General features: G+C 35.8%; 1 protein-coding gene across 1 annotated transcript in view; it reads right to left on the reverse strand.

Annotated features, from left to right (window-relative positions):
- Positions 1 to 14493, reverse strand: part of GPC5 (glypican 5) — a 569474-nt gene that overhangs the window by 448351 nt on the left and 106630 nt on the right. Inside the window, exon 5 of the mRNA XM_079303054.1 lies at positions 13290 to 13415. Within this exon, the coding sequence (XP_079159180.1) occupies positions 13290 to 13415 (126 nt within the window). The remainder of the gene's footprint in view (positions 1 to 13289; positions 13416 to 14493) is intronic.

The raw sequence follows: 14493 nt of genomic DNA on the forward strand, positions 1-14493 counted from the left end.
CATGGGAAATGCTGTCTAGATATATGAAAAAGCACCTGAACATCAGAATAGACTGCTATAAAAATTAGTGAAATATCTGCCATTGAAAATGCTACTTAGCTTGACAGTATCCTGAATATTCTAATCTATGGCCTTGACTTGTCACAAAACTTGTACCAGCAATCCCAGAGGTCCCTTCCTAATGCAAGCTTTTCTGTGTTTCTGAGACCTGAGTAACAACAGAAATTCTATACACAAGGTTAAAATATTATCTTTCTTTTTCCCATTGGAATCCTGAACTACAGCAGCTCATGCACATTTTTACCTTGAAAATTATAAATAATAGAATCTTTATTGTGTTTTTTTTATTCACACTGCAGACAATGAAAAAAATACAGAGACACAGGTTTTATATCCTCCCAAGTTTCTGTCTTATCTGCTACAACCGGGTTTCATCAGTAAAAGACTGATAAAAAGAGAATGCTAATTTTAAGAGGGCGTTAAAGAAGCAGAATATCTCACAAGAAGTTTTAACATCCTCCATGAGCATCTGTGGGTAAAATCAGCTCTGCCCTCCTCTCCTTCCCACTCTTGATAAAGTCTATGGGGGAAGAAACTGAAAAAGTGAGATACCAGGTAGTAGAATAGTTAAGGAGGCTTCTTTTCAGCTGAAAATATGAGGGACAATTGAAGACATTGAATTTCTGCTGCTTTTAGTCTTTCTAAAGGAAGCATTCTTTGAGATTGTTTGCTTGGTAACTTGGCTTTTGTCACAGCAATGGCCTACTACAGACTTCCAAAGACAAATGATTTACCAGATATCTTCCTCCATTTGTAACTGGTCTCCTCTGGACACTGCTGGGGTTGTGGACCAGGGCACAGTGATGGCTATTCAGGGATTGCTTCAGATTTGGAAGCTACTGGTCACTGACTTCCATCCATATCTCTATTCCTCAGAGTCATCAGTGACCTTCCTTTTTTTTTTATTGCACTCCAATTCAACCTTCTCTTCTGTCCTCCTTTTGCTAAATACTCATAGTATTTCCTTATGATAGCCTGCTTAAATACCAGCAGCTGCCAAAACTTGCCTATATTAGCTTTGTACAGCAAATGCAAACATTTGGATGAAATAAGTACAGAATGAGTCAGAAAAATCAGTAATACAAAGTGAAAAACAGGGTTGGAGTTTGGGTGGTTTATTTTTCTTTCCTCAAAGTTGTGAGCTGCTTGTTCAAACACAGTTAAGGCCAAAAGATGTTTGTGTTAGAAGAGATTTTAACAGCCCATGGCGTAACTTGAAGTCAAAAATATGATAATTTTTTTTTCCTAAAATATAAGGCACTGTTGCAAATCACAGCTCTGCTCCACTGCCATATTGATCAGCTTTTACATTCATGGAACTGCATTGTTGTGCCATGTTATATGGCATTAGTACACTGGTCAAACTCAGCAAACATAGAGAGAAGGGGCAAACACCAGAGCAAGTGAAAACAGCAAAAGGAATCAGTGATTCCCCAAAAAGACCACCCCCAAGTATTTGCTTGCAGAATAAAAGGCAGGGGGTAAGAAGTGGTCACAGCACCAGCCTGTCAGCATTCAAGAAGTGTCTGGACAACACTGGCACAGGGTGGATTCCTGGAGTGTCCTGCACAGCACCAGGAGCTGGACTCGATGATCCTTGTGGGTCCCTGCCAGCTCAGGACAATCTATGATTCTATCACAAGGCTTCTCACTTTTTTGGGATTGTGACCAGGCGAAGTTACAATCTTCTCCACTGGGTGGCAACGTAGGATACAGCAACAGACACAACTGCTCTCTCCACAGGACCACCAAAACAAGGGACTTTTCTCCTTCTGCTGTTTCATTTTGCAATGTGCTGAACACGCAGGGAAAAAAACAAAAAAAGGAAGCTTCGATCACAGGTAATTGATCATGGGCTAATCAGACTTAGTGCAGTTCAACAAGTAATAATATATCCCTCCTCAATTTTTTTCTTTTTGATCACAGTAATGTAATGAAACATAAACTAAAGTTGCCATTAGATGTGCTGGAAACGAACACTGATTTCTCGTAAGTGGTTTTGTACATGCTACAGTTCTGCAATTTTTTTATAACAAATTATTTTTAAAGTTATTTGGACTAGTAGCAAGAAAATGTAAGACACAAGGTTAAAAAATCCCACAAAGACTATGTCTCTGATTTCTTTAAAATACAGAATGTATTTTCTCTGACAGAATTCCCTAGAACATAATTACAGTATGTATCTGTACCTCTTAATTGCCAGCAGACGGGTGAAGGTGATGGAGCATTACTACCACATCCACACAAGTTTAAATGCATAAACTCAGATATATTTCAAACACACATAAAAATGAGAAAAATCAACTTAATACACTGCCTATTTATCAGGAGATGTTTTTCTAAAACATGAGTTGTTCTGTACTTAGAGAAAAATTTTGTTCTCTTTCTATAAAATTATAATCTATTTCATTCAAGGTCTATTTAATACTTATGGAAAAAGGGGGGGGGGGGAAGGTAGTGTAAATCCCAAATAGTTGAAACATTTTGAGGATTGATGCAGTTATTAAACTGCTCATCTGAACAACTGCAGGATCTTCTTACATATGGCTTCTCTTCATGTATTCCAGTACAATTTGTGTGCACAGCTGAGACAAGAGCTTTTCTTGTCGTGAGCATCTGCTCGACTCATCGTGTGTGCTGCATCTACCACTGAGAACTGTTCCAATGGCACTGCTGAAGCATCTGCCACACAGGCACTCTCTACAGAGGAATTCAGAGCCTAGAGGAATCTCAAAGGAAGCAGGGAACAGCAAATCAATGAGCTCTAGCTGGAGTCCAGAAAACTTGGGGTTTTTTTACCTTCTGATAACATCTAAGGGTAGTGCACAGTGGTGCACTTGTACCTACAGTTCCCTGAGGCACAGGGTACAAGTGACCCATTTCTGTCCTTTCCTTCTGGTGAAACACATTCTGGATTGTCTCTGTATGTCTGTGGTGATTTTAACTGGGGTAGAGCTGGTTTTCTTCACAGTGTTTAGTATGGGGCTGTGTTTTGGATTTGTGTTACACAGGGTTGATAATACAGAGATGTGTTTGTTATTGCTGAGCAGGGCTCACACAGAATCCAGGCCTTTTCTGCTTTTTGTACTGTCATGATGGCAAGGAAGTTGGTGGTAAATGGGAAGATGGGAAGAGACCCAGCCAAGACAGAGGAACCAAACTAACCAAACAGGTATTTCTGACCATAGGACAGTATACTCAGTATATGGAGTGGGGGGGAAGAAGGAGGAAGAGGAGTGTTTGGAGTGATTAAGTTTTGTTTTCTCAAGTCATTGTTACATGTGATGGGGACCTGCTCTCCTGGAGACGGCTGAACACATCTGCCCATGGAAAGCAGTAAATTAATTCCTAGTTTTGCTTTGCTTGTGTGTGTGACTTTTGTTTTCTATACTAAACTGTCTTTACCCCTGAGTTTTCTAGCTTTTACCCTTCTGATTCTCTCCCCAAGCCCACTACTGGGGTGATGAGCAAGCAGCTGCATGGAACTAGGCTGCTAGCTGGGGTTAAAACATGACAATCTTCCCTCAGGGTGAAATGTTTTACCATCAGCTTTCATGTTCTTGAGGACGAGATTCAGATGATCTAAGCTGTGCAAGCACTCTGTGCTGCACACACCCAAGTGATTACAGTGGTTAGAAACAGCCAGTCCACTAGCACCATGTAGGATGTGTCTCTCTCCATTGACTGCACAGGCTCAAAATGCCCAAAGCAGATGCCTATGTTTGCATAGCCATAGATGTCAGTTGAATCTCACCCCAAAAAAATGAAGTTGTACACTCAAGTTGTTGTACACTTCCTTGTGCATTCAAATTGTCAACATATGAATACAAGAGAATTAACTATATTGACTGAAACATGAGCTAAATTAATTTTCATTTTAAATTCTTCACAGCTGTCATGCAAATAACTTCTGGCTGTTTGATTCAACTCTTTTTTCACTGTAAATACATTCCTTTACCAAGCAATTAAAATCACAGAGACAGAGCAGAGCCTAGCTATCAGCTCTTGAACTGACTGGTAAAAAATTCTCATTTGAAAAACTAATTCTCTCTACATTAAAAGATTTATTTGAAATTGAATGATTACTGTGAATCTCTGTGAATATAGTCTGTGCTGTCAAAAGGCTGATGGGCAGTCTTCCAGAACGAACTTTTGTTGGGTTAAAAACTTTTGTTGGGTAAAAACTTTCCTGTATTAGAAATGTATGTCGTCCAGGGCCAGTAATACTTATCTAGATATTATTGTTCAAAAATCCCCTATAAAGGTTTATGCCACCTCTCTCCATTAGCTGCTGTCTAGCACCCCTGCACCATTCAGTGTTGGTATTCTACCATTCAGAAATCACAATGTGTTAACTGAAAATGTTTAATTCTTTCCATTGCAAAATTAAATATCCTTATATTAAAAAAAAAAAAAAAAAAAAAAAAAGTTAGGTTTTTTAAACGAGTTTTTATTTATTTTAAGCATCTTCTGTTCAAGGATTTCAGGAGGCACTGCTTATATACTTTTCTTCCTTAAGCAGAATAGAGCAAGCTGCTTTTATGTTTGCACTTTATAGTATTAGCTGTCTGCCATGCTACCTTTGTAGATTCCAAAAATACTTAACTAAACAATGAAAAAATGCATTTTTATTAGATGTAACACAGGTCAGGCTTGTTACTTCATCTATAACTGTTGTACTAATGTGTGATTAAGATGTTTTAAAGACAACAGGTTATGAGAGTGATACATATTGAAATAAGCATTACTGGGAACCTATTTTATACAGGAACATAAGCATCTCTCAAATATTGTCATTGTCATATTTGCAAAAAGGACACAAATATACTGGTTTTCATAGCACTTATAAGAATTGTTTTAAGAACTGTTAATAATAGTTTATAGTAGTTTAAAATAACTGAACCTTGCCCAGAGAGACTGTGGAGCCTCCCTCACTGGAGATATTCAAGAACTGTCTGGATGCACTCCTGTGTCATGTGCTCTGGGGGGACCCTACTGGACCCTACTGGGAGGTTGGACCAGATGTACTCCTGCTGTCCCATCCAGCCTGACCCATTCTGTGATTCTGTGGCTGAAGACTTAAAACCTGGAGTTCTAGATAGCATCACATCACCCACAGTGAAAACAGGCTAAGGAAACAGGGAAGAGTAAAGGAAAAGTTAACTTTATTTTCATAAACACTCGAATTCTCTCTAAATCTGTTCCCAGAATTACCTTTACATTTAAATGAATTACATTTAAAATGAAACTTTGAGGAACTAGACAAAGCACAAGATTTGGTGCCTTAGTCAAGAATATGTTCCATCTTTGACCTATAGTACTGAGAAAGAATTAAACTGATGCTTTGTCTTGTGTAATTATTTTATGCAGCTTAGCTCAGTGAGCTTAACACAACATTTTGACCAAGAGATCAGTACTAGCAAAAATAGATCAACAGTGTTGTATGATGTTACATGCAGTATATGGATTAATATGGGTACCTAGTTTTCAAGTGAAATATCTCTGGCACTTAGACAGAGCTACTCTGGATCAGCCTACCACCTGTAATATTTATTCTTTAAGTTATTTTGATTTTGTCTCAGCATAGGTACTTTGCATCAGTTTGAGTTACTAGATATTTTAAACTTTGATAGCATAAATTCTTTTAGATTGATGCCCTTTACAGATAAAGGGGAGAAACAAGGTCTTCTAGGAAGTTCTATCCAACTATTGGAACACTAAACTAATTGCATTCATGTCTTCACTGAAAAAGAGACCATGCAGACATGCACTTCTTCACACAAATACCTGGAGTATATTAGATCCAGAATAATACAAGTTTCAACAAGGCAAGCTGTCATTAACATAAGACATAAATGTGTTTAACATGACATAGATTCACTCCTCAGACTTAGAAGAAGAAGCTGCATCTTATTACACAGCAGTACACTAGAATGCAATCCTTCCATCCAAAGAGATTTTTTCAACTTTGCATAAAGATTCCCATAGTTTGAAGGAAGATCTTGCTGGTAGCAGAGATATCATATATTCTGAAAAAAAGACAACTCATTGTGAGATTGGACTGGCTTTTAGGCTTATTTCATTTCTCTGTCTCATAGGTATAAAGCAGGTTTTTAAGAAGAATCTTCACAGTCTCCTGTTGCATGAATGTTACAATTTAGTTCAGCTGCTTGGATCTGTTCTTCATAATAACTTCGGATCTCTTAGGTGCTACCTGAACCTGAAAACCCTTCAAATTTGGATGTGACTATTCACATTAGTGCTTGACTGGATCATTTACTAAGGTTGCAGCATGGCAAACATGTATGTACCTACATCCTTTTCATTGGGTTTTGCTTCAGTCTTCTTTCAGAAAGAGCTGTCACAAAAGCACTCATTGCACATAGGCCTCATTCAATTTCTGTGTGGGACACTGCACTTTAAAAATTAAAATTTCTTCTGAATTAAAGTAGCTTTGGTTTGGGTTATTCAATTAACTGAGAAAAAAATGAGCTAACATCACTGATTTCTAAATTCACAGTCTTCATTAATGCAGCTTAATTTTCCTGAGAGCTCACGTATGGACTAGTGCTAAAAAACTTTTACCCTAGAAATGCAGTGTTACAATGGAAACAGAATAAAATAGTAATTTAATGAATTTAAGCCATTTTTTGCTTCCAGTCATGTAATTCTAAAGGAATACAAGTAGAAGCTGAGCTGCTAAAGATAAGAAGCCATAACTTTTATTAAGAAGAACAAAATAATACTTTGAAGTACATGCCCATAGACTCACAGTTCTAAGTGGAAGATTAGTTTTATTTCATTAGAGAGGATCTAATGATTCTTTTGACTACAAAAGCAGCAAGAAAAATGAAAATAATAATATTTATTTCTAGAAAAAATAATTAACTAATTTTTGAATGCATTAATAAAACCATATGAATACTGATTTTGTATCATCCATATTATATAAATGACAGTAAAAAATTATTCTGTATACATAAAAATCCACAGAATATTCATCAAAATAGGACTACATTAAGCAAATTTTTCCTATATAAAGAAAAACTTTCTGCAAACTTTCACAGTTAGACTCATAGGAAAAAATTAGTGGTTTTCACATAAGACTCCCAACCAATTTCCAGACCTTTAAAGGCACCCTGCTTGAATATCTACAAAATCTGTAAAAATGTAAAAAGCAAAACCCTCAGCACAATCTAAGTTTCAAGAGCACATTTTCACAGTCAGTGCAGGAAAATCTGACCTATGGCTGTCATGAGAAAAAGTCTTCATCAGATATTACATAATAATATGAATGTTGAAAGGAACATCTGTAAATGCTGCAGTGATGAACACATTAAACTGAAGTTTCCTCTCTGGACTGGTAAAGTTGCAGAGTTTATAGAAAACTGCTGTGGGCATTACAGTGAAAGAAGACCTCATAGACAATATTTCACAACCCAAAATATTGTTTAAAGAATTCATTGAGAACTGCTGTATCAAATTGCCATGGCTAGAGGTGATAAATAACTTGGGTTTAGAAATATAAAACGCTCAGAGCATCAGTGTGTGAAAGAAGTCTCATTGTAAAATATCACTAAACTTACTATTTGAAAGAGAACCTGTGTATCTAAGTTGAATTCAGAAAGAGCATATTTCTTTTGTAACAACTTTAACAGGGCACAATGTTCTGTCTAGTGTAATCTACTACGATTCACAGTTATTTATTCTATGCAAAGTTCATTTTTTAATTATGCATCAAAATCTCCTGCATGAGTTCTCCTTGGTTTTAATACGAACCTTTATAAGGAGACAATATGATTTTTATTCTTATTGCTTCCATTATTTCATGTTATAAAGTGTAGTACAGTAGTCCTAAATTCACTTAGAAAACCTTTAAGAGTCATCAGATAGCTAATCATAAATTGTACTATTTTTCTTTAAACGTGTAAAGTGAAAGAATAAAACCTTCCAAAACAAAGGTATAATAATACAATAATTCAAAGTTGGAATATTGTCTGTTACTGTTCTTTCTCATGCCTACCTTTGAACAGCCTTCTGTGACTTTATAAATGCTACAGTTTATTCAAGATGGTGCTAATCATGTTTTTAATTTCAAAAGTCAATACAATTTGCAAATTATTATTAACCTAATAAAAATTAACTCACCCACTGTTAGAACACTTCTATTAGAGCCTTTGCTGTGCACAACAAACAAGTGCAATGATTCTAGGGCAAACACTACAGAAAATGATATATTTGCTCAAGCAAACAAAAGGAAAATAGAACATTTATTTTGAGGTTATCAAATGCAATACATATTTTGCTGATTTTATGTAATTGAACCCATTCCATCCTGAAGCGACATGAGATTAATCTAAGCATATACTGAGAACAGATATTAAATATCTGTTAATTAAATATTAGAGCAGGAATGACTTTTATTGCTATAATTCATGGCAAAATCGGGAACAAACCCCACAAGTATTATGAAAGAAGGGAGGGATCTTATGCCAGTTCATGTCTTTTCCATGTTGACACGGAAATATGTATTGTAAGCCCCTCTTAAATTGACTCAGTGCTTTGGAATCTGAAAACTTCTGGTTCTCTTGTGGAAAGCCAGTGGTGTGAAGATTTTTGAGTCCATGAGAAGACTGAATGTTCACAGTTCTGGGTAAGGCATTTGCACATTTGCATATTTTGAGAAAGTACAAGCTTACAGGTGTTTTTTCTCTATGATCAATCAATGGTCCTTGTTGGCAGCAGCCAATTAGGCAAAGCAGTAAGAGCCATAGTGGGAAGTTCCTACATTTTAAGTTGCTCAGGCACATGTTTTGCATAGGTGTCAAGTGGTGCCTCTGACAGCAGTTTACATTCTTCTGTGTTTTAGAAAGTGATTAGTTCAAGTAGAAGGAAACTGAAATCAATTTATTGACTTCCCTTATATCATATCACCATTTATCTTCTTTTGTTGGGCAAAAACAGGAACGGGTTTGTAGTAGTTTCAGAATATTTAAGAATCAAAATAGCCTAAGAGCTGTGCTAAAGCTGTGCATTTATTTGATGAGAGATGCTTATTATAATCACTTTTTAACAATTTGCTCAGCAATTAAAATCAATCACGCTGTTTAATTTCTCTTAATTTGGATACTTCAGATACGCACTTTATATGAAATTCTTCCTTCAAAACTTGATAAGCTGTTTTAATAATCTCCATTACTCCTGTATCCTTCAACACACAAAATATGAATTGTTTTTTTTTTCACTTGCATCTATTTTTATTTCAGTTAAATCACTGGACTCAAGATGTACAGTACATATTATGCTCTCCTCTGTGTATTTTTAATTTATCTCTCTTCACTTTCTAGCTAGGCTCTCTGGACAACCAAAGCTGTACAAATGTCAGTTAAATCTCTTTATGTTTGTGAAGTGGAACAATCTCAGTCTATTTGCATAGCTGCCATAATTTTAGCTTTAATGATTAGATGCCACTGAAATTCCACACTCATAGAGCATAACTTCTTAATTTCAGTTCCTCTTTTTCACTGAATCTAATAAATCCTGTAACACTAAATTCCAGGTACTTCATCACAACAGTCAGCTGTGGCTTTGAAAGTGAAGTTTGCATTTTAAGGTCATGCTACAACCACTGCAGTCACACAGTTGGGTAAGGCTGGAGGGGCTGAAGACTGCTCTGAGATGTCTTTTCCCTTATGCTGCAGTGACACACACCTCATGCCTCATGAGAAGGGTCTTGCTGCCTCATGTCCTGGCCACTACTGATTCTGTCAGGCATGAATGCAGGAATGTGGGAATTATGGTCTGAGGCTCTAATGAAAGCATGAGCCTGTACTGTGGGAAACGCTAGATCCAGAAAACTTCATAGAATTCAAGAACCAAGGGACATATGAAAAAAAAAAAAAAAAAAAAAAAAAAAAAAAAGAAGAAGAACATTTGAAAAAAAAAAAGGCTTAAACCAAAAATGGAACAGCTGAAGCATATGAAATGTAAGCTGTTAAGTAACCTTTCATTTCAATAATACCCTTTTTCATTTTCTGACCTTTTCCCATCCAGGCTTGATAATCTCTTGGATAGCATTAGAGAAGGCAAAGGTTATCAGATTTAACTGATATCCAATATTGTAAGTGTTAAAACCCTTGAAATGCTTCCTTTGGAAAGATGCACAAAAAAGGAAAATTAAGAACTGCAAAGATATTTTTTCCCCATTTGTCTTCTGTCTCCAGGGCTTTTTCCTACTTGCAGCTTGAAGCACAGATATAGCAAGTGGTTTAAGCAATCTCCTCAGGTCCTGATACACTACCAATACATAGCTCTTTCTATTGTTTTCTCATGTCAAGCCAAATTTTCAGTCATCAGCAGCTAGCTATGACACATGTTTTTAAAACAGAAGGCAAAAACAGATGGAAAGAGTGAAGACTCTCAAAACAGATAAAATCTATTTGTCCTTAACTAATTTGAACAATGTAGACTTTTCCACATCAGTGCCAGAAACACTGGTGAGATGAACTGATGAGTTCATCAATATTGTTATTTATTATTATACTAGTAGGAAGGCAGGATGAGGGGAGGAAAAAAAACAGTAAAGAGAGTACAGGTGTTTCAGTATTTAGAGAGAAAAGCAATGATGCCTGCTCAGTCATTATTGCTTCTAAAATGTCACAGTATCCTGGAATCATGACAAAAGAAGTTGAGCAACACAGGATTTAGATAATCCCAGATTCAGAATCATAGGGTTAGAGGAGATTTTAAGAAGTTATTCAATTTATCTCCATATTGCTAAGAAAAATCAGCTTTTGCTACATCATTTCTCAGTGCCTGCCTTGCCTGTTCTTAAAGTCCATCTTTATGCAGATGCTGGATAACAAAACTATTTAATTTTGTCCTCATCACACTAGAAAACTCTTGCTTATGTTTAAGCAGAATATATTTAAAATGCTTGCTATGCTATGCTACCCCAGCCATTATAAAAGTAGATAATAGATTCTTCTCCCTAGGTCATCACTTCTGTAATAATAATACTAACAGTAAAAAAATCCTTATCTTGGTCAAAGGGCAGGACAGCTTTCCCCCTTCAGTTACAAAACAACAAATATAAACAAATAAAATTGAACAAAGGGCACTTTGACTGAATAAAAAGGCAAAATGAAAGGGTGGAGAGGACAGATCTGAGTGCCTTCATAAAGATACTGAAATAGGAGATTATTAGTATATCACCATGATGTATTTAGTGCATCATTCAGAGGTCTTGAGATGCAGGAACTAATCTGCAGGTCTCAGCTCCATTTGATAATCTAGTGCAATTCAGAGTTTCCTGCCCTTCTGGTTTTAACAATCATTCTGTATTTCTACTATCTACATCTCAGCTCTTTCAGAAAGCTGACACTGACACTTCCTGACAAAAATAATACATATACATTAATATATATACAAAGACAAAACATTTTAGTTAAGGAAATTTTTAAGTAAAACTAACACCAAAGTGTTATTCCTTACTTTTAAGATACAGTGCTTTTGTCACCCCTTATATCTTTGGGTAGATCCAATAATAAATATATTGTATGCACATATATATGCACATATATATATAATATATATATATATATTTATATAAGCACACATAAAAACATATATAAAAACATACATAAAAACACATATAAAAACATATATATAGCCTATATATATGTGTGTGTGTGTGTGTGTGTATTGGTGTGTTTATTAGCATATATATTAAATTACTTTTAAAAACACTATCAAGTTAGAAAATTTAGAGGATGTTTGATTTCTTTATCAGGACCTTAGTGTCTCATCAATCAAAATCAAAGAGCACAGTGTAACAATATAAACAAAGTAATAGCATAATCATATAGCAAAATAATAGATACAGTATAATAATACCATATAATATAATACTAAAGCTTTAAAAATATCTAATATATTAACAATAAGTATATAAGCAGCCTTAGGAAATCTGTAATTACAAGACCCTTACTTTATATTGTTAGTGAAGTATTTGATAGGAATACCTTAAGTGAACTAATGAATGGTCGGTAAAACAAAATCAAAGAAGTGCAGTTGAGATTAAATCTCAAAAGCTGTTAGCTGAAGAAGAAACACAGCATCTTCATAAAATTTTTTAAATCCTTGGACAAAGGCTGCCAGTGAGACTGTCAAGGGAGTCAAACACTCACTGGACCTTGGTGCTGCCAAAGCAGGGGATGGCCCAAGAGGTTAATGAAAAGTGGCTTGTAGCTGTTTGCTAAAAGGATGTTCATTAAATTTCCTTAGCTATCAATCAATAAACTAACTTTTTAGAGATACTTAAAGGTGCATATTGTCCACTACTTTGTCTATTTGCTATCTCACATTGCTAACTCTCCTCACAGCCTTATTTGATACGACCTTTGATACTACCTACTAATACACACCACATTAACATCAGGATTTTTATTACAAGTAACTGCAATGAACTTTTCAACATCTTGGTCTCTGTCACCAGGAAGGGAAGGATTTCCTGCTCAGGGAAATACTTGTTTTGGTGATCAAAGCAATAAAGCAAAACAACAGAGATCAGCTCTCTGAAAATCTTTCTGCCATCCAAAAATACTAGTGTTTTATAAGCTGTGTAATGTATTGATTCCAGAGACACACATCTAGACTGCTTCAGCTTATTATATCTTCTTTGTTACTGCTGCTGAATGATGTCTCCCAAGCTGCTGAATATATAAAAAAAATACGCTTCACTTTTAAGATGTTTTATCTTCCCGTTTAACTTTTAGTTGTCTCATGGGAAACCATACATATTAAGAGATTACTTCATACTTCACAGCCACTGAAGGTTTTAAACTTGAGTCTGTTACCACACACTGCATTAAAAGGAGGATTTTATAAAAAACAAGCTCAAACAAAAATCCATATTCTTTTTGTCCAACTGTATTTCGTAAATGCCAATCCAGCTTCTTTTCCAGTGTAGTTTAGGTGCAGCAAATTTGAAGGAAAAATGTCTGAAGAACATTGGAATTCTTTTTTTCCTTTTTCTTAAACAGAGATGCAGGGAGATTTTATTTACTCCATAGAGGTGAAGCCTGAGAGAAGGCAACCCACGTTCATTTATTTTTCAAACTAATCTTGACGCAGACACAGTGAAACACCACACCTGACTCGAAGAGAAGCTGTTTTAGCGAAACATGACTTGCAACAGCAAAAAGACAAAGGTGAGCCAGAAAAGCTACCTCCTTACGAGCTGCTCTCCACTCCAGCAGGGAAGCCCGTGGGCTGCTGCCAGGTGGCTCCCGCACAGCCGATCCGGCAGGGCGCCGAAGAAGGCTCGGAACGGACGGAGGCGGCCGATGAACGCCCTGCGCGGGACACGGCACACGGTCAGTGACAAACAACCGCTCAGACACCCCTGCTCTGCACTCCAAAACATGAGCCATGCCTTTGTGACATTGCTCTCCACTGGGCACAGCGACATTTTAAACTCATCTGTCCATAGGTGAGTTTGATTCTTTTATACACTCTTCATTATTTAAAAATTGGTATTCACACTGGTCAAATTATAAAAACCCAAAAACCTTACTTTAAATATGCTTTGGAACAGGAATTATTTTCTTTCAACCTGAAATTTTCTTGCATTGTAGTGGTACAGTTCACAATGCTCACTGGACAAACAGACAAAAAAATGCTCAAAAAAAAAGCATAGCAAATACAAAAATAGGTGCATATGTGTGTCTGTTTTTCAAAAGTACTGGCAAGAAGTCCCCTACATATCTTTAAAAATACTACAAAAAGTATTTTAAAAAGTTATCTAGCAACTCAAGATTTAGGTAAAATGAGTTTAAGATGTAGATCATAAGTATTTAGTAAAGATTTAAATACCCGTCTGAAGGATTGTGTCAGTCCTACCATGTTCTGTGCTGGAAGGTTATAAATTATGTATTGTTATTTCAAATAATTTTCAAGATACCCAGAGGTAACAGTAAAGTTTTGTACTTAACTCATAACAAATTAATTACTTTTTAATTGGTATGTTCTTAACAGAATTGTTGTATTTAATATCAATTGTTTGTTTCTGCATTGAAAATCTCTTCCTCAGGGACCATTCCTACTGGGAAAAATTAAAATACTTTTTCATTGTGGAATGGAACATGTGGAACATGACACATTACTGAGTTATCTATGACCGGCAGGCACACAGAAAAAACCCACCAAAAGCTGTGAAAAAATGCCAGAAATAGTACATATATTTCCCTATATTTATTCACCATAGGACCAAAATACTATAGGGAATTTAATTGCTCAGTATTGTTTACTTCAAATTAAAACAGATAAAACATCAGTGATTTATATAGTCCATCATTTAAAAAGCCATACATTCTTCATATAATTGGGCAAATATTTTGCACAAATGACAGTGGTTCTGATTTATATGTCTAT

This window comes from Erithacus rubecula (genome assembly GCF_903797595.1).
Source record: "Erithacus rubecula genome assembly, chromosome: 1".
Lineage (NCBI taxonomy): Eukaryota > Metazoa > Chordata > Aves > Passeriformes > Muscicapidae > Erithacus > Erithacus rubecula.